Here is a 25,851-nt window from a genome sequence, read left to right on the forward strand (position 1 = left end):
TGATGCCTTTGTTACGGTTCATTTCACACATTAAATACTTTCACACAAACTAAAACTGCAGATTACTTATTTATTAAACTGCAGCAACACACGACAGCTCTCTGTCTGAGGCTGGTTTGGAGTGTTTTCCTCTGATATCTGGTTTAATCAGTTGCTGCCTGTCAGAAACAGAAAAAGATCCAGAACCAGAACAATCTTTTAATTTCTGCTTTTTATAAAGCAGCAAATTAAAGTAACTCTAAACTCCCTTTAGAAAACAGAGCGTGTTCAGCCTCCAGGAGCTGACGATCATGACGATGAGCTGTGAGCTGTGGTGTTTGTCCTGAGCGCTGCTGGAGATCACTGCATGCAGAAGACTGGATCCCAGTTAAAACAAGCTTCTCATTCTCTGCTTTAAAGTTCTTTTCTTTTTTAAATCCATCTTTAAAAATGATCCTGACGTTTTCACACGTTTTACAGAAGCAGCTTTTTCTTTTTCTTCTTTTTCTTCAGCATCTGAGCAACTTTTTGACCAATCTTTGATCCAGTATCCTGGACTTATAATACACCTGTGGACTGAATATACAGTATAAAACAGTTTTTAAGGAGTATCCAGGCTTGTTGGGGATCTTTTTCTACTAGATGCACCAGTTGCTCACATTCTTTGAGAAAACACAGATTTCAGGTTTAAAAAAAGGGAAAGACGTTAACTATATAACTCTACTGTATATCTTTATCTCTGAGCTTTATTTATAGTAGGTTAATGGATTAAAGTTATGTTGCTCCTCTGTCAGACTATAAAGACTTATTTTGGCGCCCCTTCCTCCCACTGTGTTCTGATTGGCCAGAATATGGAAGTCTTCCTGTGGGCTCAGTTATACCTGGTTGGACCAGCACCGTCCTACAGCTTCAGTCTAGTTGAAAATCCTGCTGCCTACTGGGGCAGGCTGTGTAAACCGTCGTCCCTGAGCTCACCTGAGAGGGTGGTTGGGTCTCCGTGTCCGTGTCGTTTTCTCACTTTTTACTGACTTCATTTTCTTTCCAGCTCAGGAAAATCACACAGCTCCAACCAACCAAACCGTCTGGAGCCGCTCTGCATGTCTGATTAGATCATTATGTCTGTTTTGCATTATTAACATGAAATCCTCTGCGGGGAGAATCATCTCGTGTTGCATGTGAGCTGTTAGCTGAATCACTGCGCTGCTTCCGGCAGTGACGCGGTCTGAGTGTGGGCGCAGCGTGTGCTGTCAGACATTCAGTGCGTATCTGTACACACATTAAACAGCCGACCACATAAATGAATCCCATGATGTGGAAGCTTTGGCAGGTTTCATGTGTTCTTTTCCTGTTCAGACTGAGAATCCGACCCAAACTGGATGGAGCTAAGTGACTTTAGAATATAGTAAAATATCATGATTCAGGATGATTGATGGAAGAAGGAGATGTGGGATCTATCCAATGTGGTGGTAATAATAAAAATAAACCATAAAGTCAAGTTTGTTATGAGGCCGGTGCCACAGGAAAACATCGCCAACTCAAAAGGTTTAATGAAAAGCCGTGTGCGGAGCATGTGGTTCAGCAAGTGTGAGTTTCCTGACTTCTGTCAAGACGCTCAAAATGTCCGGCTTCAACATGTGATCATGAAAATAACATGTCAAACATCTGTCAAGCTTTACTCGGCACCGAGAAGCTAATCTGGCAAAGAAAGAAAGAGTTCATGAGGAACGTGGCAGAACATCTGTAACTTCACCGTTGTGTGAAGCACATCTGTATCAACGTCCGACAGCTTTAGTTGAGCAAAACGCCTGGATCACTGTGATATTAACTAGAGTCTGTGCCCACTGATCATTCCTGTCACAGGACACAACACGCGTTCACGTGCATTTTGTTCCTTATTACAGAGCATCCAGAACACATTTTCTTATTTTAACAGCCCGTTTTGAAAATGAATTCAATTCATTATTTTCCTCAAAATTCTACAAAAAAACACTCGATAATGTTAAAGTGAAAGAAGTTTGTTTGAAATGTATTTAAAATAAAAAACGAAAAAACAACTTGTTCATATGTAGAAGTTCTTTTTGAGAATGATGCTACAAGCTTCGAACCTTGTTTGCGGTTTCTCCTACTCTTTGAACGGCCGACGTGTGTGTGTGTGTGTGTGTATCATGACTCTGAAGCGATGGGATGTCGAGGTGAACTGCAGCAATGAGACGAGTGCGTCTGAAAATATGTTTTAGTTTTTCATTTATGTTCAGAACAAATGATTTGTGTGAGTATTGTATTTGGTTACTTTCCTACTGCTGAGACAAAGAACCGACCTCTTAACCCTGTTTCTCTCAGCTCCTGTAATCGCTGACAAAGGTCAGAGGTCACACAGATGTTGTGAATCAGGATTGTCTGTTCTATCCCAGAGGATTATGGGTAAGAAAGAGAAGCAGAGGTATACAGTGATGGTGTGAGAAACCTGGACAGAATCAACTTGTTGGTGTTGCTGAAAGGTCAGAGGTCAGTCTGCAGGGTTTGTGATGCAACACTCAGGTTCAGTGTTTTCCCAGGATTCTCAGTGTAAATCTGGGAGGGAGGTCACAAGGTCAAACTCCACATTCCTCAGCAGCAGTGTGTTGTTTAAACGTGTGCACACACACACACACACACACACACAGTAATCTGTCCTCACAGACACGCTGATGTGCATGAAGGCCGAAGTCGTCATAAACACAAACTCACTAAAACAGATCATTGGGAGCTGGAGACGTGTTTGATGCAGATGTTTCCTTCCTCGCTGTCTTCTTCTTCTACCTTCTGTCACTGGTCCATCATCCTCTCCTGATGCTCTCTGTGGCAGGATTAGTGAGGTGTTCAGGGACAGTATGGAGTGCAGGTCATTTGTGATTCCATGTAATTTGAAATGTTTGAAATAATTCACATAGTTTTATAATTAATTTAAGTTCAGTAATTTGAACCTATTTCTAATTATTAAAGTACAACATATTTCCATTCTACATCAGCCTCCCTGCTCGCTGAAGCCACTGAAGGAACTAGACTTTAGTTTAGTTTTAATATAAAGATCCACTGGGCGGGAGGGGAGTCTGCTCTTTTGCATCATGTCTGATGTGACTCCATGGTTCTGGTGGTGTTTACTGCTCCCTGCCTCTGTTTTTCCTCTGCTGGACTTGGCTTTAAGTTCCACCTTCCACCCTGAAGGCCTCATCAGTTCTACCCGCTACATCCTCACCTGCTCTGCATTCCCTGTGAGTGGATCACAGGGAATGCACAGGTTGTGCACCTCGACAGCTAAAGCTACTTACCTGTTCATGCTTTGGATGATGCTGTAGTTGCTCATGGTGGCTCTAGTACTTTTTCATGTTAGGATTTATCCCTTTAAACTGTTTTATCACGTCTGCTCTCAGTTCCTCATGAAGAGTTCAATTATTACAGTGATGAAAAACTTTGGGAGCCGATGTTAGCTACAGCACTTCAAACAACCTTTCTTCCTTTTCTTGGTGTTTGACGATGAACGTTACCCAGGAACCTCTGGTTGAACGTTAGTCTGATTAAAGAGAGCGTGAATGGCCTGGTTTATGTACAGGAACATGGAGGATCACACAAACAAAGGAAATCCAGACTGCAGCTCATTTGAAGAACCTCCATCACTTCCTGTTAACAACATTTCCAATACCCTTCAGACCCCTGCTCCTTCTGTGACACCCGACCCCCTCCCGCCCCCCCGGACACTAAAGCCGAGGGAATGTATGTGGGAAACTTCACCGAAGCTCAGCCAAGTCCACTAATCCCCCAGACTCCCACAGCTCAGGAGTGTGTGTTTCTGTGTGTGTGTGATGGTGGATGGACTGAGCGATTCATGTTTTCTTGTTCTGCTCGGCTGCTCGTCAGCTCCCTCAGGAAGGAAATTCCAGCTCTCACTCGTACAGACGCCGTCATCCTTCTCCCTGACCAGTGACACGACCCAGTTCGTTTTGTTAGCAGCCTACATTTCCCACAGTGCAAAGAGGCTCTGCAGGTTAATTTAATACTAATTGTTGCAACAAGCTGGAGAAACATCAGCGAGCTTCAGGCCGCACCAGGTCCTTGTTGGACCACTACAGACTGTTTGTTAGTCTGTTAACCTGTGGGTAATATTCCTGCTGCCTGCAGAGATGAGGCCTCATTATTCAAGAACCAGTCCTATGAAAACATAGAACAAACTTTAAGTATGAAGGAAAGAAGGAGATCAGTTACAGATAAGATATGTGAGCCCTGCAGAGTAGGTGCTTAGTATGTGAGAGTCTTACGTATGGATTTAAGAGTCTGGTCCAGGGACACGTTGACGAAAAGACAGGAATCAGGGAGTCGAAGCCCCAGCCCTAGGGTTTGTAGACGACTGCCCTACCAACTGAACCACAGCCTCCTCTAATCGCTGGTGGTCATTGGGTAAGCTCCATTAGCCTCTGTGTCTGAGCAGCTTTGACCGTGCGCGTCACGCAGAGAGCTGCCATCTGTGGACAACAGGACGCTGCCAGATCCACACACACCAGAGCAGACTGAACGTAGATGGGTGGTAGTTTTAAATCAGTGCACAGGATCTCTTCCTCTTCCAGTTCTACCTGTTTGTCTTTGAGATTCTCATCATTAATCATATTTGTTGATATAAAGTCGTACTGACAGGGATTTCCATGAGCTTATTTCCTTTGTTACCTACAGTAGATAAAGATAATGTAAACTGAAGGAGAATGGTTGTACTTAGGAATCAGCTTCATGAGGTGAACACCACCCTCTGATTGTTTCTGATCTCTTTTATTCAGTTTAGGTTTATATGAAGTGGAGCAGGGTCTGTTGGTCTGTTCACACAGGGTGTAAACACAGGTTCTCTTTACTTCACCGTGATGCTGCACGAGCTGCAGACCATCTCTTTAAATTCTGAACATCATCAGGCCTCAAAGATGAAGATATCACAGTGTGACAGGATGCAGACTGTGTGTGTGTGTGTGTGTGTGTGTGTGTGTGTGTGTGTGTGGACTCTTGTGTGTTGGATCAACAGCTCCTCCTGCTGACAGATCAGAGTCACTGCTACATGAGTACTGCTGTTAAATAATTCCAATTAATATTGAGTAAATTAAATATTCAGTGTAGATTAGAAACAAATTTAAATCTAAATGTGAAACAACAAAATTATATGAAAACCAGTTTGAACTAGGACAGTCCTCAGTACCTCTGTCTGGACTCCAGAACCAAAGTTCTGTTATCCTGTGAATATTCAGCGCTAGTTGTGCAGCTACATTTTATTTCTATATTGAAAACTCTTTAACAATCTGCTCAACTGTTCAGTAGAGTCTCTGTAATATATACACATAGATTTTTATGTGTTGAACTTAACACAGCCTCACTGAACCGTCTCTAACACTCTGCTGAAGTAAGTTCTGCTAAAAAAATATATTTCATATGTTTATATACACACTGTACGTGTTACATAAAGATATGCATATAAATATAATATGAAACTCATAAATGAAACATTCAAAGAAAAATATTTTTCATGGTGAGAATGTTCAACAGTTACAGTTATTACTGTGTGTCAATTTATTATGAATATCTAATATTCAGTACAGAAAAATATGAATATCCAAATTAAAAACTAACTATAGTTAAAGACTATCCTACCAACAAATTTCACACTGTGCAATAGTGAGGAATATTTACATCAGTTCCCTAAAATGACTCAAATCAGTTTACAAATACACATAAACTACTAATTTATATATCAACACTGGAGACAGAAAATAATTAAGATACTTGAAGTATGTTGTTATCACTGCTTTTTATCAGACAGTTTTCAATTTCAGTTTATTAGTTAATTGATTGTCATCGTTTGGATTCATCTGACATCTCACTACTGATCATTGTGCCGACGTCTGAATATTTATACAGTGTGAATAAACTGTAAATACAGATCAGGTAGTTTGATGGACACACGATCAGAGGAGCAGAGTTTTTACCTCCACCATTATCACAGGGACTGAAGAATGGGTGAAGTTTCTTTGTGAAGCAGCAGCCAGTAAAGGAGTAGATCAGAGCATCTACATCATAGAAGGAGACCAGACCCTCCTCGTAGTCCACAAACACCCCCACCTTCTCAGGACGAGACGGACTGGAGGGTCATCAAGAGCTGTGTACTCACGTTCATTTGGGACCGCTTTTATCCCTTAATAAGAACAATAATTAAAAAACTTTAAGGTTCTGATGTTGACCTGGTTCAATGAGGACATGACATGTTACTAGAGGGGGTCATGCAGAGAGGAGCTGAGTGGAGACAAATCAAAGTGTAAGAGTGGTTTATGGTTTATATACCAGTGTCCCGACATAATAAATGTAGTGAAGTTACACAAGTTTATCAGAATGACCACACTAACCCTGCTTTAAATTGTGGACGTTATTGTTCAGCCTATCAGACTCTAAATGACTTATTAGACTATGATTGGCTTCCAAAGTAGTTGTGTCCGACCAGAACAAAAAACGAACTCCGTAAGTTTCGTCCACACAAAGTGTTTTGTCTTGTTTGTTTTTGGGTTAGCTTGTTGAATGTAGCCTCATTAGCTGCTCAGTAATGCTAACGTGGCTAACGTTAGCTTCTCTCAGACATGTTCTAATTATCATATTGTTCTAATTATTATATTATTATTATGATGATCTAATTACTCTGATTTTCTGGAGACGTCGTGTTTTTCTTTTCAGACTTGCTGCTCACACTGATCTACACAGTTTCTCAGCAGTGTACAGGCACATTGTGGGGACTTCAGGGACCTGGTTTTTATAATATGGCTCTTTGGGTTTTATCTGTTCTGCACGTTCAAACCTGCTGTTTTATAGGATAAAAGTACAGGATTCAGCTGTTTATCATGTACAAACTAACTTACAGTTAGAAACACTTTCATTTTAATGACTAATAACTGCATTTATAATATGTGAATATGTTATGAAAGGTGTGTTTTAGTGTTGAGGTGAACTAAAGGTGTGGTGAAGCCACAGGTAACAATGATCATTACATTACTACACAAACAGACAGATCATGTGAATAATTCTGACTCTTGTACAAATGAATAGATGTTTTAATTCTTTAAGATCGTTTTCATTCCCTGTGTATATGATTATAGATGTAAAGTGTGAGATGATCTACAGGCAGTACAGTAAACCTAAAGAGGACAGAGCACAGTTATTCTGATATATTAATTAGAGGTTAATAAGTTCCTTACATTTATATTAGATCTAAAATTTAAAAGCTAGAATACAACAAGAAAAGTCTATATATGAAATTTCTCCACTCTGGTTGATCCCTGAATCTCTCACTCACAAGTGTTTACAAGACATGATGAAATACATTCAGTACGGTCTGCACCAAGTATTTACCGTTATGTATTTATATATGAATTAAATATTTAAATTACCTAAAAAGTTCACTTGTGCTGCCAAAGGTTTTTTAATGTCATTATAAACTTTGGTCACATGGTGGCAGCCTCAACTAACGTGGTTATTTTACAACACAGTGCCAGTTGCATGCTGGGTATTTCTTCGTGTTTTGGTGTGGGAAAAACCTGATGTTGGAACACTGAGTAAGTTTATGATTGATCATGGTTCTTATGCAGTGCTGCCTCACGACTCAAAGGTTTCCACCATTTGTCTTAACACAAGATTTTCTGAGAGTCCATGAGTATTTTCACAATTTCACGATATTTAGATGGTGAAAGGCCAAAATTGTTATGAATCTTGTGTTCTCTAATTCTCTAATGAAGTTTGGTATGGTATGTGATGAGCTACAATCAGTCTTTTCTTGCGAAGACTGACCCTTTGTTGGGAGCTCAGCTTTTCTGGGGTTTCAAGCTGTGATTAAGACACCAAATATTTAATTTATGTAAACTTTACTGTAAAACATTTCAACCTCTTTCAAATCTGCCCTTTATTGCATAAACATAGTAGCAGTCTGATGTGTTCTCATGAAAAGAGTTCAGTGTCAACGCTGTATAGTCCAGACTCAGCTAAAAACACATAAAGCATTAACCCTAACCCCCAATTCCTTTTTTATGTTTATTAAAATTTTAATTCACAAATGTATTCAATGATTTCACAAGAAACATTTCTGGGAATTTTTGAAGCAATGAAAAAAAGTTCATCCAACACACCTAGAATAAAGCGCAAGTATAACGACAACATCAGTTAGATTCAGATCCCCAAGGGGATCAATAATGTATTATCATTATCATCCACATTACCACTAAAATATGTCAAACTTAAAAAGCATTGACTGTAAGTTCTGTTTATTAATTGACCAATTTGTCTCTCTTTCATTGGAATTCTTTAGTATTTTATCCGATGTATATACGGGAGGTATAAAAGGATTAATTAAATATAGTTTATATTTAATGTGTCCTAATAAAAAAATCACACAGTCTGCTCGACAGGACAGATGATCAGAGGGGCAGAGTTCTTACCACCGTCATTATCACTGGGACAGAAGTATGGGTAGAGTTTCTCTGTGAAGCAGCAGCCAGTAAAGGAGTAGATAAGAGCTGCAGCATCTACATCATAGAAGGAGACCAGACCCTCCTCATAATCCACAAACACCCCCACCTTCTCAGGACGAGACTTGAGAGACAGACGAACTGGAGGGTCATCAAGAGCCTCATACTCATTTCCATTTCTCAACCACATAGCCCAGTAACCATCCTGAGGGCTCAGTGGAATATTTTCCTTCCTGTTGATCGACTCTCTGGCCACGCCTACATCCCAGTCAGTTTTTCCTTTAACCTGAACCTCGTAGTAAAATCTGCCTGAAGAGAAACTCTGCTTTCCTAAAACACAGTTACAATCAGAAAATCTCTCCGGGTTGTCTGGAAAATTTTTCTTTAAATCGCTATCATAAACTTGCTTTTCATCATCAGACAAAATGAGATCAGGATGTGCTGTATCAGGATCTAGAGTCACATCTACTGCAAACTGCTGGACCCTCTTCAGTTCAGAATCAAACAGCTTCTTCATGTCTTCACTGAGTGTCTCCACCAACTGAGGCACAGCTCTCATCACAGTCCCCTCATATGATGGAGGATGGACTCTGACCTCTGTCCAGTTCTTGGTGGGTGGAGCAGCTTTCAGGGATGAGAAGCTTTGGAGGAGGTGGAGGTGGTCTTCAGAGCGTGAGAGCTGCTCCACCTCAGAGCTTCTCTCCATCAGCTCAGAGATTTCCTGTTCCAGATCTTGGATGAAGTATTCAGCCTGTTTCTCTGTTGTTTTCTGTTTGTCTTCGATCTCCTTTAGGAACTTGTTCAGACCTCTCTCCACAGACTCCTTCAGAGCAGTGAAGACCTGAACACCTTCTACTTTCTCTCTGTCTGCATCTTTTTGACTGATCTTTACTGAGTGTTTGATCTCCTGAATCTTCAGTCGTCTCTTCAGGATCATCTGTTGGATTTCAGCCTCTGTCTTCTCCAGCTCTGCCTTCTTTCCTTCATATTCTTCTTTCAGAGGAACAACATCATGAGTCTTGTGGTCTAAGACAGAGCAGAACATGCAGACACATGTCTGGTCGCTCTTACAGAACAGCTCCAGAGGTTTATCGTGCTTCATACACATCCTGCCTTCCAGGTTCTCCACAGGGTCGATCAGCTGATGTTTTTTCAGACGTGCAGCTGTCAGATGAGGCTCCAGGTGAGTCTCACAGTAGGACATCAGACACACCAGACAGGACTTCAGGGCCTTCAGTTTGGTTCCAGTGCAGACGTCACAGGGAACTTCTTCTGGTTTGACAACTTGTTGCTCTGAGCTGCTGCTGCTGGTTTTCTGTTGAGCTTCATGTTTGAACTGAGAAACCATCTCAGAGATGAAGGTGTTGATGTCTAGCTCAGGTCTTGTGTAGAAAATCTTGTTACACAATGGACACTGGCAGCTATTATTAGTATCCCAGTGTTCAGTGATGCAGTCTTTGCAGAAGTTGTGTCCACATGGTGTGGAGACTGGATCAGTGAACACATCCAGACAGATGGAGCAAAGAAACTGATCTTCAGGTTGAAGATGGGCAGCTGTATACATATCTGCACATAAAAAGAAAGAATAAAAAGTAAAATAATCGGTACCTTGGTGGGAAACATAAACCTCTGCGAGTTCCCCATGTTTGCCACTAGATGTCCTTGGTCACCTTCCCTTTTCCCTGATTCATCTGCTTATCTGCTTCTCCCCCTGTCTTGTAGCTCATCAGCCTTCTCACCAGGTTTCCCCCTGCACTTGCTCATCCTGTGGATGACCGCTGCCTTATAATTTATCTGGGTCCTATGTGCTTTTGATTTTTATTAAAATGTAATTCCCTTTACTTGTCTCTCGGGTTGTGGTTCCCGTACACATAATGTGACAGTGGTTCAAAAATATCAGCAGCTGCAAGAATGTTGTCAGGGGAAAACAACAGGTTTGAAGACAGAAAACAAGCGTCAAAGCAAAGAATTACAAAAATCCTCAGGTGAAAACCCCATCATGAGTGTGTAAAATAGATTGTGCTTACAGAAATTGTCTTTATTATGACTGTATAAGTATTAAGTTAAGCCATTTGACATTGTCCAGTGCAAAACTGTCCCCCTAACAAGAGTCAGAACTAAATCACATCATGGTTTTTCCTTTTCATAAAGTAGTTCTATGTTCTCATTTGACAAAAAGACAGTATCTTCTGTACTCACCGTTATTTTCAGTGTCTCAGTTGTATGGTTGAGATCTTTGAGGCCAGTTATGTTTTTCTAGAGATAGAAACACAAAGATTTGCCTTGACTGTAGATTTGGTGTCACTGTGAAAAACAATGTGACTCTGCAGTTGTCTTGTATTTCCAGTTGTTGCACCTCCTACTTGGCATCTTGTACTGCAGGTCTCTTGAGTGAACATGATTATAATGACAAGCATTTGGTGCAGCATGGATTTAATTTTTAGGGTGACGTGTTACCTGTTTTATCTGTTAGATAACTAGATTAACTATACAGTCCTTTAAGGTCTGGAACAAACCCATCATTGGTTCCGCCCGCTTGTTGACCTGTAATGTTCTATTGTAATGGTTTATGTAATTCTTCTATTTCCCTCTTTGGTACAGTTGTTACTGAGGGGATAAACTCTTCTCTCTGTAATGTTATGGTGATCTCTGCTGGACAGATGAAATAAACACATCTGACTTATACAAACTGCAACTCTAGTATCTAAACTGAATGCAGCATGTGTATACCGCTTACCTATGAGTAGAATACAGCCATTCAGAAATCACTGTAAATATATTATTATAGCTTGTGTTTCTTTGTAGCCAGGTGGTTTAATAGATTAATAGAATATAATTTCCTACTTAGAGTAAAATAATTATTTTAGTTCATTTGTGACTGTAACTTAGTTTTGTTATTTGTATCTGAGATAAAAAGTTGAAAATGTGCTGTCAGAGGTTCACATGCCATTACACACTTTAGTCACATGGTGGCAGCATTGAGTAAGATGTGGTTATTTTGTCAAGACACTGCCAAATGCATGCTGGGTATTTCTTCCCATTGTGTTGTGGAGATACCAGTGAGTTGTGTGGGAAGAAGTTATCTGCCACTATTTGAACAGAATAATTTGGATATGATGGGAGTAGTACTGGAAATGTTATGGGAAGTTTGGCCATTTGCTGTTGACACTGTTTTTAGTTGAGTAGCGCGATTGTTGTTCACTATCTAGGAATCCCACGTGAAGTTTCTGTGATTGAGTTGATACTCCCCCTAGAAAAAGTATTAGCACGACTAATCCTGGAACAGGCTCAGTAATCTTTATTGATGCAATAAACCATGATGGTTCTTAAAGGTGAATTCAGAGGTGGACAGAAAAATGCGTCTGCTAATTTACAGAGAAATGCATCAGTCAGTGATCCAAATCACTGAGGACTTCAACAAAGGGAAAAGTCGAAGGTTTTTCTGGCAATTACCAGACCCTAACCCAGTTGATTAGTGGAAAGAGAAAATCTAAAACAAACAACAGTTAAGTTCTGGCCATTCAGAAACATTCATTTGACTGCTAAGTCACTGGGTCATTGGTGTCAGATCATTGTCCTGCATAAATATCATGGTCTGTTTGAATGAAGCAGACTGATTCTTGTACCACTGCTTGATGAGAGTGTCTTCTAGAATTTGGCGGTAGGTTTTGTCAAGTTGATGTTTTATGTCTTTGTCTTATTTAGTTTTGGCCCTAGTTTCTTCCTTCTCTTCTGTCCTCTGCTGCCACCTACACTCTAGTGGTGGTCTGGTTTGGTCTTCGTCCAGGTTCTCCCATCTTTATCCACAGGTGTGCATCTTTCTCTATGGCTAATTAATCACATTTTCCACAGTTCTGAAGAACAATTTAAGCAAACAGAATAACTGACCACAGTCTGGAGCAGCAATAAAGGGTTTGAATCTTTTTATAAATCAGACCTTTCAGTTTATGAATTTGAACTCATTTGCTAATTGTTTAAAAGTTTATGTTATTGTTTAAAACATCTATACCATAAAATGTGCAAAAGTGAAGGCGTTTTAATTCTTTTTAATGTAACGGTTACATTTTGATTAAGAATTTCAATTAAGAGAAAAAGTATTTGTTATTTGTAAACAACAGCTGATGATGATTATTAACTTATTAACAGAATACAAACTCTGACGCTGAATAATACACTTTCTTTTATGACAGCGTCATCAAATAAAAAAAAGTACTATATATATTCTACATCACTGCAGAGTCTCAGTGTGACAAACGTTGAGTATTTCCAAACTGTTAGGAATTACAATAGGTTTGGAAGATCTAAAAAACAAATCCAACATAGATTCAATATAACAATAATATAATAAAGCATGAAGTTATGATGACAGTGAATATATTTGTGACCATAATTAACAAAATCATCTGTCAGTGTTTTGTTTGTGTCTTTTATCGTATTGACTGCTGCTCCTGAACTGCAATATGAAGACTTAGTGTAGTGTAGTTTTATTTCATAATTAAAACAGAGGTCACACAGTTTGTTTGACAGGACAGATGATCAGAGGAGCAGAGTTTTCATCATCATCATTATCACTGGGACAGAAGTATGGGTGGAGTTTCTGATTGAAGCAGCAGCCAGTAAATGAGTAGATAAGAGCTGCAGTATCTACATCATAGAAGGAGACCAGACCCTCCTCATAATCCACAAACACCCCCACCTTCTCAGGACGAGACTTTAGGAAGAGATCAACTGAAGGCTCTTCACGAGCACAGTACTCATTTCCATTTCTCAACCATATGGCCCAAAAGCCATATTTAGGTGTTATTGTTATATTTCCCTTCCTCTTGATCGACTCTCTGACCACGCCTACATCCCATTCAGTTTTTCCTTTAACCTGAACCTCGCAGTAAAATCTGCCTGAAGAGAAACTCTGTTTTCCTAAAACACAGAAACAAGGAGAAAATCTCTTTCTGTGTTCTGGGAGTTTCTTCTTCACATCACTACTGTGACCTTGTTTCCCATCCTCAGACAGGATGAGATAGGGATTTGCTGTATCAGGATCTAGAGTCACATCCACCGCAAACTGCTGGACCCTCTTCAGCTCAGCCTCAAACAGCTTCTTCATCTCTTTACTGAGCGTCTCCTCCAGCTGAGCCACAGCTCTCACCACAGTTCCCTCATATGATGGAGGACGGACTCTGACCTCTGTCCAGTTCTTGGTGGGTGGAGCAGCTTTCAGGGATGAGAAGCTTTGGAGGAGGTGGAGGTGGTCTTCAGAGTGTGAGAGCTGCTCCACCTCAGAGCTTCTCTCCATCAGCTCAGAGATTTCCTGTTCCAGATCTTGGATGAAGTATTCAGCCTGTTTCTCTGTTGTTTTCTGTTTGTCTTCGATCTCCTTTAGGAACTTGTTCAGACCTCTCTCTACAGACTCCTTCAGAGCAGTGAAGACCTGAACACCTTCTACTTTCTCTCTGTCTGCATCTTTTTGACTGATCTTTACTGAGTGTTTGATCTCCTGAATCTTCAGTCGTCTCTTCAGGATCATCTGTTGGATTTCAGCCTCTGTCTTTTCCAGCTCTGCCTTCTTTCCTTCATATTCTTCTTTCAGAGGAACAACATCATGAGTCTTGTGGTCTAAGACAGAGCAGAACATGCAGACACATGTCTGGTCGCTCTTACAGAACAGCTCCAGAGGTTTATCGTGCTTCATACATATCCTGCCTTCCAGGTTCTCCACAGGGTCGATCAGCTGATGTCTTTTCAGTCCTGACACTGTCAGATGAGGCTCCAGGTGAATCTCACAGTAGGACATCAGACAATCCAGACAGGACTTCAGGGCCTTCAGTTTGGTTCCAGTGCAGACGTCACAGGGAACTTCTCCTGGTTTGACAACTTGTTGCTCTGAGCTGCTGCTGCTGGTTTTCTGTGGAGCTTCATGTTTGAACTGAGAAACCATCTCAGAGATTCAATTCAATTCAATTTTATTTGTAGAGCGCTTTTTACAATTGACATTGTCACAAAGCAGCTTTACACAACCAAAGAACAGTACATGAACAGTGTATGTGTATGAGTCATAATAATGTGATTGTCCCTGATGAGCAAGCCGAGGGCGACAGTGGCAAGGAAAAACTCCCTGAGAAGGCAACAGGAAGAAACCTTGAGAGGAACCAGACTCAACAGGGAACCCATCCTCATATGGGTGATTACATGCTGTGTAGGCAGCAGTCCAGTATAACAGTTAATGTCTTTTAAGTTAATATGGAGTCCAGTTAGTTATTGCAGGCAGACTTATTCCATTCCTTGACTATCGAGCGTTGAGTCGAGACCTCCAAGAAACAGCTTCCGACGTCCGCAGAGGCCGGGACCGACATCATAGTAGCTTGTGACCAATCCAGTCTCCAAACGCATCCCAAAGGGCAAACGGTGGATCCAGGCGACGAGATCTCCAGCCAGAAGTTGGGCATCAGGACGAGTCAGACAGGTCCAGAGGGCAAAGGGTGGAATGACGTGTAGCTCGACAGAGAGACAGGAAGAGGGAAAAGAGAGAGGGAGAGGGAAAGAGAGAGAAGAGGAGAGATTGCAGTAGAAGAGGAGAGATTGCAGTAGAAGAGGAGAGATTGCAGTAGAAGAGGAGAGATTGCAGAGATGAAGGTGTTGATGTCTAGCTCAGGTCTTGTGTAGAAAATCTTGTTACACAATGGACACTGGCAGCTATTATTAGTATCCCAGTGTTCAGTGATGCAGTCTTTGCAGAAGTTGTGTCCACATGGTGTGGAGACTGGATCAGTGAAAACATCCAGACAGATGGAGCAAAGAAACTGATCTTCAGATAATAAACAGCTGGCAGCAGACATATCTACACACTGAGGGGAAAAGTCACTTTTTTAAAACTTGTTTTTTTACTGTTGTTAAATATTGTAATTGTGAAGAAAGATATTTTCTTCCACTCTATAATTTAAATTCACTTTAGCCACATGTTAATTAGAGTCTTATTATAAAAATGAACTTTTTCATTATAGTCTAATGAGCTTTACTCACCAGTTAATCTGTCTAAAGACAAAACCAGAGATTAGTCTCCACCCAGGTTTCTCTCCTAAATATATAACATTTATCTTCATTAAACTTAAACTAAACTCATTATATCTATAATATATTCATATACATATATAAAAGATAAGATAACTGTCTATTAACCGTGAAAAACGTTTCTCCTTCACATTTCCAGTCAGGCGCTGTGCGGACGGCCACTACCTGTCAAACTGCGGGGTCCTCACGGGTCCTTCCTGCCCGGAGTCGCTCTGTTAGCTTCCTGACACCGACCGACCACCGGACAAAAAGACACTAATTAACCCGAAATCCTCCAAAAACCGACCCGGTCTCGGGAGTTATGATGGGGGGTAGGACGAGCGCGATCGCCGCGGGCGTGTGCGGGGCTCTGTTTGTGGGTTACTGCATTTATTTCGACAGGAAAAGACGGAGTGACCCCAACTTCAAGAACAGACTGCGAGAACGTGAGTGTTGACCTCCTTCCTCCTCTTCCTCCTCTTCCTCCTCTTCAACAGGCCCCAGAGCTCGGATCTGGTCCGATGTGGTCCAGTTCGGTTCGGTGTAACCTGCTCGTCAAGCGTGTCTCAGTGTTGGTCTATTACAAGGGCACTGTAGTAACAGCGCAACCTGTCATAGTTAATGAAGCTCCCACACCAAACTCCCTTTAAATATCGAGCTTTTTAATGTTATCGGAATACCCAACGAATGTATATAAGTTGCAGCGTATAGTTAGGATCTTACACAGGATCATGAGGTTTTGGGGTTGATTCGGCTTAAAGTCGACCAGTCAATGACAACACAGGGTTCTACATGTGCTTTAGAGTAATTGAACAGAGCACTTTTATTTCTCTAAACTTGAAATCTGTCCAGTTTGGATGGTGGTGAGATATAAACAGTAAACTGTAAAGTATAGCTCTAAGTGTGGTTTTAATGTCATTATTAGACAAATGACAAATATGTGTTTAATTCTGGTTTGTAAATGACTCCAGGATATAGATAGATAGACAGATAGATACTTTATTGAAATTCTGGTGTTGCAGCCATTACACACAAAAACATTTGAACATTGAGTAACATGATTTACACAACAATACACGAGACACAGTACAAGAATAACACAGAGTATAGACAGTAATACCAACTAAACACACAGTAGGAATGTAAAGTGACTTAGTTACACATTGTTAAACCATCAGCGTGGACACTGACTCTCTGTCAGGGAGTCATTGTACAGGCTGATGGCTGTTGGCACAAATGACTTCCTGAACCGTTCCTTGTCACAGCGGAGCTGATAGAAATGAAATCTTGTTTTAAACAACTAATTTTGTCAGTTTTTGGCTTTTTGCAATAAATTGATGTCTCATCCTTTTATTTTTGTGCTTTCTGCTGATCCAAAAATGTGGAGTGAGTGAAAATGTTATTGAAGTAAAATGCTGTCAAGTTTAGGAGGAACTTAATACTTTTAAATGAACTCATGCCGTAGTCCATCAGGTGGGATCTTTATGGATTTTAAGGTAGTCACATTAAACTTTTAAATTTGTCAATGGAATTTGGTAAAAAGTTTGTCTTAATTTCTCAATTCAAGTCAGAACTAAACTCCTAAATGTGAAAACTTGTATTTAAAAGTACACAAGTTGTACGAGTGCAGACACACTTGGCCTTATTAGCCTTACTCATGGCCAGATTAACTGTCAATAAATGAGGTTTGGCAGGTTCTGCTCTGCTGGTCTGGTGATTGAACCATGAAGTATTATTATTCAGTACCAAGTGTGTGATGGTGTCTTTCAATTATTACTATGAATTAAAATAACTGAGCTAAACACTGACAGGACATCTTTGCTCTGCAACACCGACCCATTCATAAAACTATAGTAAGATTAAAGCTGTTACACAACATCACCTGTGCTGCTGGGCTTTTGGCCAAGTGAAGATTATGATGTTAATTCAGGGAACAAGCTGCCTGGGGAGTCGCACTTCAGACCTTTAACACAGTGGGCACAGAACCAACCCACTAGTCTCATAACTGACTTTCAGCTAAATGTTGTGGGACTCGTTGGTACAGTACTGTCACAGAAACTGAAGTGAGGAATCATTGTTTGTTTTCTTCAGTGAACCTCATACAAAGTGCAACAAATAGATAAAGCTAAATAAATCTTGGCAGGTATTTAGTATTAGTAGTAGTAGTACTAGCAGTAGTATTTATTTCTTCATGTAATCCCAGACTGATTCCATGATCAGGACTCTTTGGGGGGGACCACACCATCTGTTGCAGGACTCCTGGTTCTTCTTGTCTCTGAACATGGTTCTCAGTGACTATGGCTTGATGTTTGTGTTTGTTACTGTGCTGCAGAATGAATCTGGAAACAATCAGATGCTTTTTTGATGGGATTAAGATAAAATAATTACAGATAAACTGTTGGTCTGTTGTTCCTGCAAGAGGGAAGTCACATGTTTCAGGAGGACTGAGGCAAGAAAAACAAAACTATATTTTAATAAAATAAAATGCAAACTTAAAAAGGTCCACATAAATACTTAAATTCCTAAATCTTATTTAATAATTTTTTTTGAAACTCTAGTCCAGTAGCTGTGATGTATAAACTATACTGCGTGTACAGCACAGAACACACACAATACAGGAGTAATGCAGTACTAGGTAGAAAATAAAGTAGTGAGTCGTGGTGTAACATGTAGTGTGAGGATATAATCAGGTAAAATATGATCAATAATAATTAATAATCTAGTGTAAAATAAGTACATTTAAGTAAATCTACAGATCCTTCAGTGATGAACTGCTGCATTTTAAAGGACTAGTTACACAAATTAACTTTGTACTTTACACCACAGAGCGATGTTCAGATCGAGCTCTGTGCTCTGAAGTGCATTGATTAACATGTTGTATCTACTTTGTAAACATTTACTTGAATCATTTTTCAGTCATTTCTGGCCTCTGACTCTGTTTGTTGTGTTGCAGGCAGGAGAAAGCAGAAGGTGGCCAAAGAGAGGGCAGGACTGGCAAAGGTGAGAACAATGTCTGTGCATCACTGTGTCGTCATGCTGGCGTCTGTAGTCAGTGTTTTATGAACACCGTGACTCTGATCATGTCTCACTTCCTGGTGAGACTGATAACTTTACAGATTATGTAAATTCATGAACCCCACTTCTGCTCAGTGACATGCACCAGTACGCCCGTGGGTTTAAACAGGTTAAGGTTTTGCCTTAAGGTCTGGATCATGAAATCATCATGCTCAGCATCTTTGGTTCTACTTCCTGTGGCTGATTGTTGATTGTCCTGCAGCTTCCAGACCTGAAGGATGCTGAAGCGGTGCAGAAGTTCTTCCTGGAGGAGATTCAGCTGGGAGAGGAGCTGCTGGCTCAGGGTAACGCCTCTAATCCACATGCTGGACCAGATTAGGTCACTGCAGAACAACCAGCACCACAGCTGGGAATTAGCGGGATTTCGTGTCATCACATCTGCTGTTCTTCTTTTGCTCTTCAGGAGACTATGAGAAAGGTGTGGACCACCTGACCAACGCCATCGCGGTGTGCGGTCAGCCTCAGCAGCTGCTGCAGGTGCTGCAGCAGACTCTGCCTCCACCCGTCTTCCAGATGCTGCTCACCAAACTGCCCAGCATCAGCCAGGTAGGCCCGGCACCGGTCCTCATCAGGTAGCTCCACTCCCCCATAGCTGGTTCAGTATTAGCCAGATACCCCTACAGCCAGTCGGGTAGATCATACAACACACACCTTAAAGGGTACAGATTGACCAGGCAACATCCTAAGTCTTCCTACCTGACCACTGTGGAGTCTGGTAGTTCTAAGACCCCCCCCCCGCAAGTGACAGTGCTCACTCATGAACTATGAACTAGTGTTGACTGGTCCAAATTAGCCAGACAGATAGACAGACCTTACTGATGCTACAGCTTTCCCAGACTATGTTGAACTAGTTAGACCACATTCCACATTAATAACATCCCCAATGGTCTGAGATGAGACAGGAAGCCCCAGGTGGCCCCCTGTTCTCCTGACCTAGTCCCTACTCCATCCTAACTAGACTGGAATCATCTGTGCCCACTACCAGTCAGGTAGCCAGAAAACCTCCATGACTAGTCCAGAATCAGCTCTGAATGTTGGTTTTCTGCTCCTGTCCTACAGCGGATCGTGAGCGCACAGAGTCTGAGCGAGGACGATATAGAATAAGGAGACGACCGAGAGGAAACAAGCGCACGGCCTCCTTTTACTCTTCCTCCTCTTCTTCTTCTTCCATTTTGACCTGCCAACGTCTCGGCCTCCATCACTCCGGCCGACGTCCGTCACTTCCCACCACGGCGCCCTAAAGGGAGTTAGTTTTTTTATTCCTGCTTTGTCCATGACAGTAGTGTTTGTTTTTTACATAAATTACCCGTTTTGGGGTATTTGAATATCTCGATCCTAAAGCCCAGAGAAATAGAAACAAGCTCATCCCTGTTCCTCCATCTTTAGGTTATGTACTAACTGGACTGTCTGCCTTCATGGTTATTGTGATATCAGTCGTAGAACGTTACAATCATCTTTATTCTGCTCCGATGCTTCAGAGTATTTATTATTTTGGTATCAGTCGTCTCTTTTCGGTCTGAACACTTTTTAAAAAGTGATGAAATGTTTTGTTCATCTTAAAGAGGACGAACCTCTTCAGGAAAACATTAAAAAAACTGAACAAACTATGAAGTCGTTTCCTTTGCTTTTTTATTCCAGGACACACCTGCTCATGTGAAGTGTTCAATAATCTAAATGTTGGTAGGATGTTGTAGCTTTATTCCAGATCACTGACACGTGTTCTTCATTCAGATGTTGATGCTTCCCATCCTGCAGCTGCAGCTCTTTCCCTGCAGATCAACAACTTGTAGCCTGAACTGTTGGTTTCTTACACGCTTATTACAACAGACTCCATTTATAAATGCTTTTCCTTTCTGTCCTGTTTGGCAGGCAGCTAAAAGAAACAGTTGTAGGATGAATGAGGAGAAATTATAGTTGAATGTTCACTCTGACTTTTTGGTCTGTGCATCATGATCTCAGATTTTTTTCTCTGCACAGAGACCGTAAGACTTTTGCTGTCTAATCACTCGCTGCAGCTCCCTCTCTGAACCCTCTCTTCATAGATACGAGGGGATCAGGACACGCCGCTTTAGCTTACGTTCTGGTATTGTTGTGTGTTTTAAATCAGGATTCATGCCTGATGATACCTGGACTTTTTATAGCATCAGTGATTGAGGATTTTTACAGATCTGAACATTTCAAAGTAAAAGTTCTGCCTCCAAAAATTTTAAAGTAAAGCACTCGCGTAGAAACGTTGCCTGTTGGCGTTTTACATGTTTTGGATATTTAAAAATGCTTCATTCATTGTTTGGACTCAAAACACTTCACTACTCATCCGAGAAGCTCCGTCAGGCTGGGAAACGTTGGTTGGAGACAACACCACCCTCCCTCTTCCATTGTCCACTGAACCAGCCTAATCAGGGCTCGAGAGAAGTGAAATCAACCTGGAGGATAAAGTTGTGTTTCCTCAGAAGCTACTTGGATATGTAGTGAAATGTTTTGACCTAATAAGGACAAAGTCCAGTTATCATGACTCAACTTGCAGATAACTCACCTGGATGACTGAGACCACGTAACTGTAGACCTGACGTTTCTGTAAATGTGTGTTCTGATTGTTCAGCTGCTGTTTCAGAATTGGCTCCAGATGCTTTGTAGCAGAACATTTAATGTACTCTGTGCAGAATTTACACACACTCCTTCAACAGAAGGTGAAGAAGCTCCGGGTTACGGGTCTGTAAGTTCCTGCAGTGGGGGGAGGACAGCTCTTTGTTTAAGTTCCTCCAGTTCTAAAGGGTCAACTGAGGAAACTTTATTTCACCTGTCAGCTGGACTCAGTAGATTCTTCATATGTTAACAGATGGGGACATGAACACTAAGCTGTCACATTACAAATACAGAACAGGATGGTTCAGATTTCATTTACGATGGTTCCGTTCAGAAATCACAGACTTAAGTTTAATTAGAACACAGCGTTCCACAAAAACCAACATCTCTGTACAACAAATTCAGAAGTCAGAGTCCATGACAACAGCATGACACCACATAATGGTTTGTTAGAGACGCTCGATATAAAGCTTTGTTGGACAAGATGTTTTTGCAGTCGGATGTAATTAAATGTAATTGGATTAACTGACTTTTAGTGCCGTTGTCTAGTTCACTGCAGTGTTTCTCGAACGCTGCTCAGAACTTGGAACATGAAGCAAACAGAGCTGCTTTTAGTTTAAGAGTTTTTAGAAGGTTTTTTGCTGTTGGCTTCATGAAGAAACTCAAACACCTGCAGTTCTGTAAAATGTTGACTTTTTCCTCAGAGGTTTGGTGTCAGATATGAACCGTCTTCTTTGGCTTCACTTTCTTCTTCAGTCCCTTTTTAGTCTTTTTATTTGGATCCACTGTCTCTCCTTTGAATGAGGTGGAGCTTTTTGTCGACCTCTGCTGGTTTCTGCTGAATGTTTTTGGAGACTTGAAACCTCCCCGACTGCCTCCCTTCTCCTTTCCTGAACCTCTTACAGGGCCCTTTGTTGGGTCCCTGCCGGCCCTTCCTGTGGTTTTATTCTTCTGCTTCTCTTTCTTCACCGACCTCTTTACCCGGATCGACCGGCCTTCCAGCTTTGAACCATCCAGTTTTAACGCCAGCTGCACCGAGTCGGCGTTCTGCGACAAGAACACAGGTAAAATTTATCAAAATTAAAAAACACATTATTTCTTTTGTGCTTCTTCAATTGTAGAAGTGAAAAGTTCAATTTAATGCCAAAAAGATTCAACTCTATTGTGACTGGTCGTCATTTTTCCAGTAACTATACAGCGATCATCTGTGTTTGTTTAATGTAAAGTCATTAATGTAACTTCATATGTGTCATTTTACACATTTAAACTTTAACTGATGTTAAAGTTTAAACTCAGATTTAACGATCTAACATTACAAACTTACAATTAGTATCTGGATCTGACCTGAAGTTCAGGGAAGTTATCGCACAGAAAGACGCTGAATTCTACGTTTGTGTTTTAATATGTTTGTGTCACTGAATTTTATGTTCATTTTTAATTTGTTAAAAAGGTTAAAAAGGTCTGAGCTTCCTGGGAGGTTGAAGTCGTACCTCAAACAGGACGTAACCGAATCCTTTGCCCAGTCCGGAGTTCTGGTCCCGGACCAGTCGTACAGCCTCCACTGTGCCGCACTCCTCAAAATGGCGCCGAAACACCAGCTCATTTATCTCTAAAAACACATTGACTATTAACACAATTAAAAAGGTGCAGCTCGTCGTAAAGTAAATCTGCTGTGGAAACACTCACCGAATGAAAGATTCCCCACGAACACAGAACGTTTGTGGTCATGCTGCGAAACAACAACAGGGACAGGATTCATCATCAAACACTCGTTACAGGTTATTTCAGATTAAAGCTGTGATGGTTGGAGACTCACTGATGAACTGTCAGTCACTCTGTCCACTCGGATGTAAAAGTCTTTTTCGATCTCCATGCCGTTCCTGTCAGATCAGACAAAGATAAGACACTTTGAGAAGATGAATCCGCTTGTCGACAGTTCGTGTTTCTGGTTTCCTGCGAGTGCCTGACCTCTCCAACGCCCGAGCAACTCCGTCGTCATCTTTAAACACCACGTAGGCGTTCACACTTTGCTTCTTGGGATGAATCTTGCGTCTGTGAAGTAAAAACATGCTTGTTTATGCAAAGAGAAGGTGTTGACTGGTCGTTTATCATTGAGTTTAGTGATGGGAAGCCAGTGAGGGATTAGGTGAAAAGCGCTTTCTCAGTAACTAAGCAGTTATTTTTGTCCAAATTTCTAAAACAACTTTCCTCTTTCATTTAACCTTAATCTCCCATCTGTCTGCCCTGAATTAGGGTTTCTTGTTGTTGTTCTCTTTCTGCATTTTAACCACATTTTATCTGATGTAACCAGAAGCTCAGGAATAAACAACACTGACACAAACTCACTTGATAGCTGCTACTTTGCGGGACATGGATGGATCTTCTCTGACCTGCAAAAGACGAACAGCATAAATCTTAATAGAGCTCATTAGAGAGAAGTCATTCTTTTTTGTTTCACAGTTTCACCGGGTTCAGTTTCTTAGTTTCGTCTCAGAGACTCTTGTTGTGCTGTGAGGTGACACCCCCGAGCTTCATGTGGCTCAGGTTTAAGCTGCTGAACTCAATCTGAGACTGACTTTGTTTTTTGTGTGTGTTTGTGCATTTTTGTTTAGTTTTTTTACCACAGAGCGAAACCGGATGGACTCGATGGATCCTTTATCTTTGAAGAGGCTCCGCAGGGTCTGAAAACCAAAAAAGAAACATCACCTTCTTCTCTGTCTTAAATGTAGATTATTCATCATTTATCTCAAGACAAAAACCAAAAAATGAACCGTTTTAAAATGTAAAGAGACAGAAGTGAAGGTTAATCAGTTAATCGTGTGAGTACTTCCGTTTTTTTGGATGAGACAGTTCAGGGTTAAATTATCTGATGTCGTCAAAGACAGAACATTTTTTAGTCCTCTTTGGTCAGAGGCTGCTAATGTTTGCTAATGGATTTAAAGTTAGAAACACCCAGCAGCCACTTCACAGCTGTAGAAATATGAATGTTGTGTTTTACTGTAGAAGCTTCCACGTGTTAGCACGTTAACGTCCTCGTTACCACTTTTAACAATACCTTCTTGGTGCAGCTGACGGGCAGGTTGCCAACAAACACTGTCCTATTCTTCTTCATGTTCTCCTCCTCTCTGCCGGCCTTCAGCCTCTGTCTCTTCATCACCCAGTACTCCACATCGTTCTCTCCACCCGGCTCTGACACCTTCCTCTTCCTCTTCTTCACAGACGTCTCCTGGCCTTGCTCGTCCTCGTCTGCATTCTGTAAACTGCTCTCCCTGAAACCACCAGACAAAGAGGAAGAGAAGGGTAAATATCTTATTATAGTAACAAAAGCTCTAATACAAGTTCTAAAGTGATAATTCTAATACAAAGAGGAAAATAAAGTGAAGCTCAAAGAAAAGAGGAAGAAGTTAAAGCTCAAGCAACATCACAGTTGATAAATGGACCAACGTCCTACCTGTTCTCCAGCTTCTGGTCAGCTTCTGATTTTTCCTTTGGAGTCTTCTTCTGTTTCTGGCCGGGTTGACCTTTGACCGCTGGAGCTTCCTCTTCTTGCTGCTTTGTTTCTGTTCTCTTCTGAACGGGCTGCACAAAAACCAACCCACCACATGAACCATGATATTCTGTCTGATTCTGTTCAGACCAACACAGGAAGCATCTAGTAACAGGTGCTGCCTGGTAAACGTATGTTAAAACTCACTGAGACCAAATGTGGATTCATCTGCTTCTGAACATATCAATGCACTGATTTCTCCTATTTAACTAAAAATATGTTAGGAAATAACCCAGTCTTTTAATTAAACCTTTAGTTTGATGTACCTTGGGTGCAGGCTGGTACAGAAGAGGTGCAGCTGGTGCAGCGGTGCTGAACAAAGCCGACAGTGATCCAGAACCCGAGTTTTTCTGGAACACGCTTCCCGACACTTGACCCACCACGTAATCTGCTGACTGCTGCTCTGAAGCCTCTTCACTGAGGACAGAAACAGGGAGGTGAAGGAACAGCATCCAGAAAACATTCACTACTCTGAGTTGACCATTATTATAGACTAATGAAGACTCTCCTGTAGGTTTTCTCTACAGATATTTACACATGTTTATGTTTAGTCTTTGGGTTATGAACGAAGATCCCTTTGTAATTGTAATAATAATAATAATAATTATTATTATTATTATTATTATTTACTGGCTACATGGTTTTAGTTACAAGTTTGATCAAGTGTCATTGTGTTTGGTCAAAGACACGTAACAGCTGATCTTTATTCACGTTCATTTAAGAAATTAAAATGTGTAAACAAACCTCTGCTGTCGTTTCTTCTTCATGGTTTTTATCCGGTTTATTCCAGCGTCACTCGAAGACTCACTTCCGCTCTGATTCTTACGTTGAAAGTCAATAATCAGGTTTTAATTTTCTACAAGTGAAAGTTCAGGAACATGTTGGATGATCGATCAGCTCGTTCACACGTTGTCCCTACGAGCGCACAGCTGCACTACTGCGATTTGTTTCCCACGAGAAACACGGTCACAGCGGCACAAAGGTTCCTTCTATGTCTCCTCATTTAAAGCTGGTTTTATTGCACTGAGCACTTTAGATAGAATTAGATTAAATGGAAGCTGCGGATTATGTAGAAATAAATGTGTGTTATGTTTACTATAAATTTATATTTAG

At 41.0% G+C, this 25,851-nt stretch overlaps 4 protein-coding genes across 5 annotated transcripts; 1 reads left to right on the plus strand and 3 right to left on the minus strand.

Annotated features, from left to right (window-relative positions):
* Positions 1-8,036: 8,036 nt before the first annotated feature.
* Positions 8,037-10,816, minus strand: LOC113162492 (E3 ubiquitin-protein ligase TRIM21-like). Its single transcript, XM_026360644.1, has 2 exons — positions 10,689-10,816; positions 8,037-10,055 (listed from the first exon to the last, which is right to left on the minus strand). The coding sequence occupies exon 2, from the start codon at positions 10,051-10,053 to the stop codon at positions 8,410-8,412; it is 1,644 nt and encodes a 547-aa protein (XP_026216429.1). The 5' UTR covers positions 10,054-10,055; positions 10,689-10,816; the 3' UTR covers positions 8,037-8,409.
* A 1,797-nt stretch (positions 10,817-12,613) lies between these two features.
* On the minus strand, positions 12,614-15,573 carry LOC113162493 (E3 ubiquitin-protein ligase TRIM21-like). The gene is made up of 3 exons (XM_026360645.1): positions 15,507-15,573; positions 15,114-15,331; positions 12,614-14,431 (listed from the first exon to the last, which is right to left on the minus strand). The coding sequence occupies exons 2-3, from the start codon at positions 15,320-15,322 to the stop codon at positions 12,997-12,999; spliced, it is 1,644 nt and encodes a 547-aa protein (XP_026216430.1). The 5' UTR covers positions 15,323-15,331; positions 15,507-15,573; the 3' UTR covers positions 12,614-12,996.
* A 161-nt stretch (positions 15,574-15,734) lies between these two features.
* On the plus strand, positions 15,735-20,215 carry tomm20b (translocase of outer mitochondrial membrane 20b). The gene is made up of 5 exons (XM_026359843.1): positions 15,735-15,979; positions 18,487-18,533; positions 18,811-18,892; positions 19,012-19,154; positions 19,668-20,215. Exons 1-5 carry the CDS (start codon positions 15,856-15,858, stop codon positions 19,710-19,712), a joined length of 441 nt encoding a protein of 146 aa, XP_026215628.1. The 5' UTR covers positions 15,735-15,855; the 3' UTR covers positions 19,713-20,215.
* Positions 19,868-25,754, minus strand: rbm34 (RNA binding motif protein 34). Of its 2 annotated transcripts, XR_003298784.1 has the most exons (12): positions 25,483-25,754; positions 25,005-25,155; positions 24,643-24,770; positions 24,247-24,460; positions 23,813-23,872; positions 23,538-23,581; positions 23,160-23,243; positions 23,008-23,071; positions 22,878-22,920; positions 22,682-22,800; positions 21,142-22,238; positions 19,868-21,031 (listed from the first exon to the last, which is right to left on the minus strand). XR_003298784.1 is itself a non-coding variant. In XM_026359842.1 (11 exons), exons 1-11 carry the CDS (start codon positions 25,503-25,505, stop codon positions 21,906-21,908), a joined length of 1,263 nt encoding a protein of 420 aa, XP_026215627.1. In that variant the 5' UTR covers positions 25,506-25,754; the 3' UTR covers positions 19,868-21,905. The 2 variants fall into 2 exon arrangements, 1 of the variants encoding a protein (XP_026215627.1); XM_026359842.1 differs by having other exon boundaries at positions 19,868-22,238.
* Between the last annotated feature and the right edge of the window lie 97 nt (positions 25,755-25,851).

This window comes from Anabas testudineus, chromosome 1 (assembly GCF_900324465.2).
Source record: "Anabas testudineus chromosome 1, fAnaTes1.2, whole genome shotgun sequence".
Taxonomy (NCBI): domain Eukaryota; kingdom Metazoa; phylum Chordata; class Actinopteri; order Anabantiformes; family Anabantidae; genus Anabas; species Anabas testudineus.

What these genes read in the sequence shown, in the direction of transcription:
- LOC113162492 (XM_026360644.1), bottom strand. Translation starts at nt 10,053, where the DNA reads ATGTATACAGCTGCCCATCTTCAACCTGAAGATCAGTTTCTTTGCTCC.
- LOC113162493 (XM_026360645.1), bottom strand. Translation starts at nt 15,322, where the DNA reads ATGTCTGCTGCCAGCTGTTTATTATCTGAAGATCAGTTTCTTTGCTCC. An exon ending in CTAGACATCAACACCTTCAT is followed by an intron (nt 14,432 to 15,113) that starts CTCTGCAATCTC and finishes ATTGAATTGAAT; the next exon opens with CTCTGAGATGGTTTCTCAGT.
- tomm20b (XM_026359843.1), top strand. Translation starts at nt 15,856, where the DNA reads ATGATGGGGGGTAGGACGAGCGCGATCGCCGCGGGCGTGTGCGGGGCT. An exon ending in AGAGGGCAGGACTGGCAAAG is followed by an intron (nt 18,534 to 18,810) that starts GTGAGAACAATG and finishes ATTGTCCTGCAG; the next exon opens with CTTCCAGACCTGAAGGATGC. An exon ending in AGAGGAGCTGCTGGCTCAGG is followed by an intron (nt 18,893 to 19,011) that starts GTAACGCCTCTA and finishes TTTGCTCTTCAG; the next exon opens with GAGACTATGAGAAAGGTGTG.
- rbm34 (XM_026359842.1), bottom strand. Translation starts at nt 25,505, where the DNA reads ATGAAGAAGAAACGACAGCAGAG. An exon ending in AAGAAGAAACGACAGCAGAG is followed by an intron (nt 25,156 to 25,482) that starts GTTTGTTTACAC and finishes TTCTGTCCTCAG; the next exon opens with TGAAGAGGCTTCAGAGCAGC. An exon ending in GAGTGACTGACAGTTCATCA is followed by an intron (nt 22,921 to 23,007) that starts GTGAGTCTCCAA and finishes GTTGTTTCGCAG; the next exon opens with CATGACCACAAACGTTCTGT.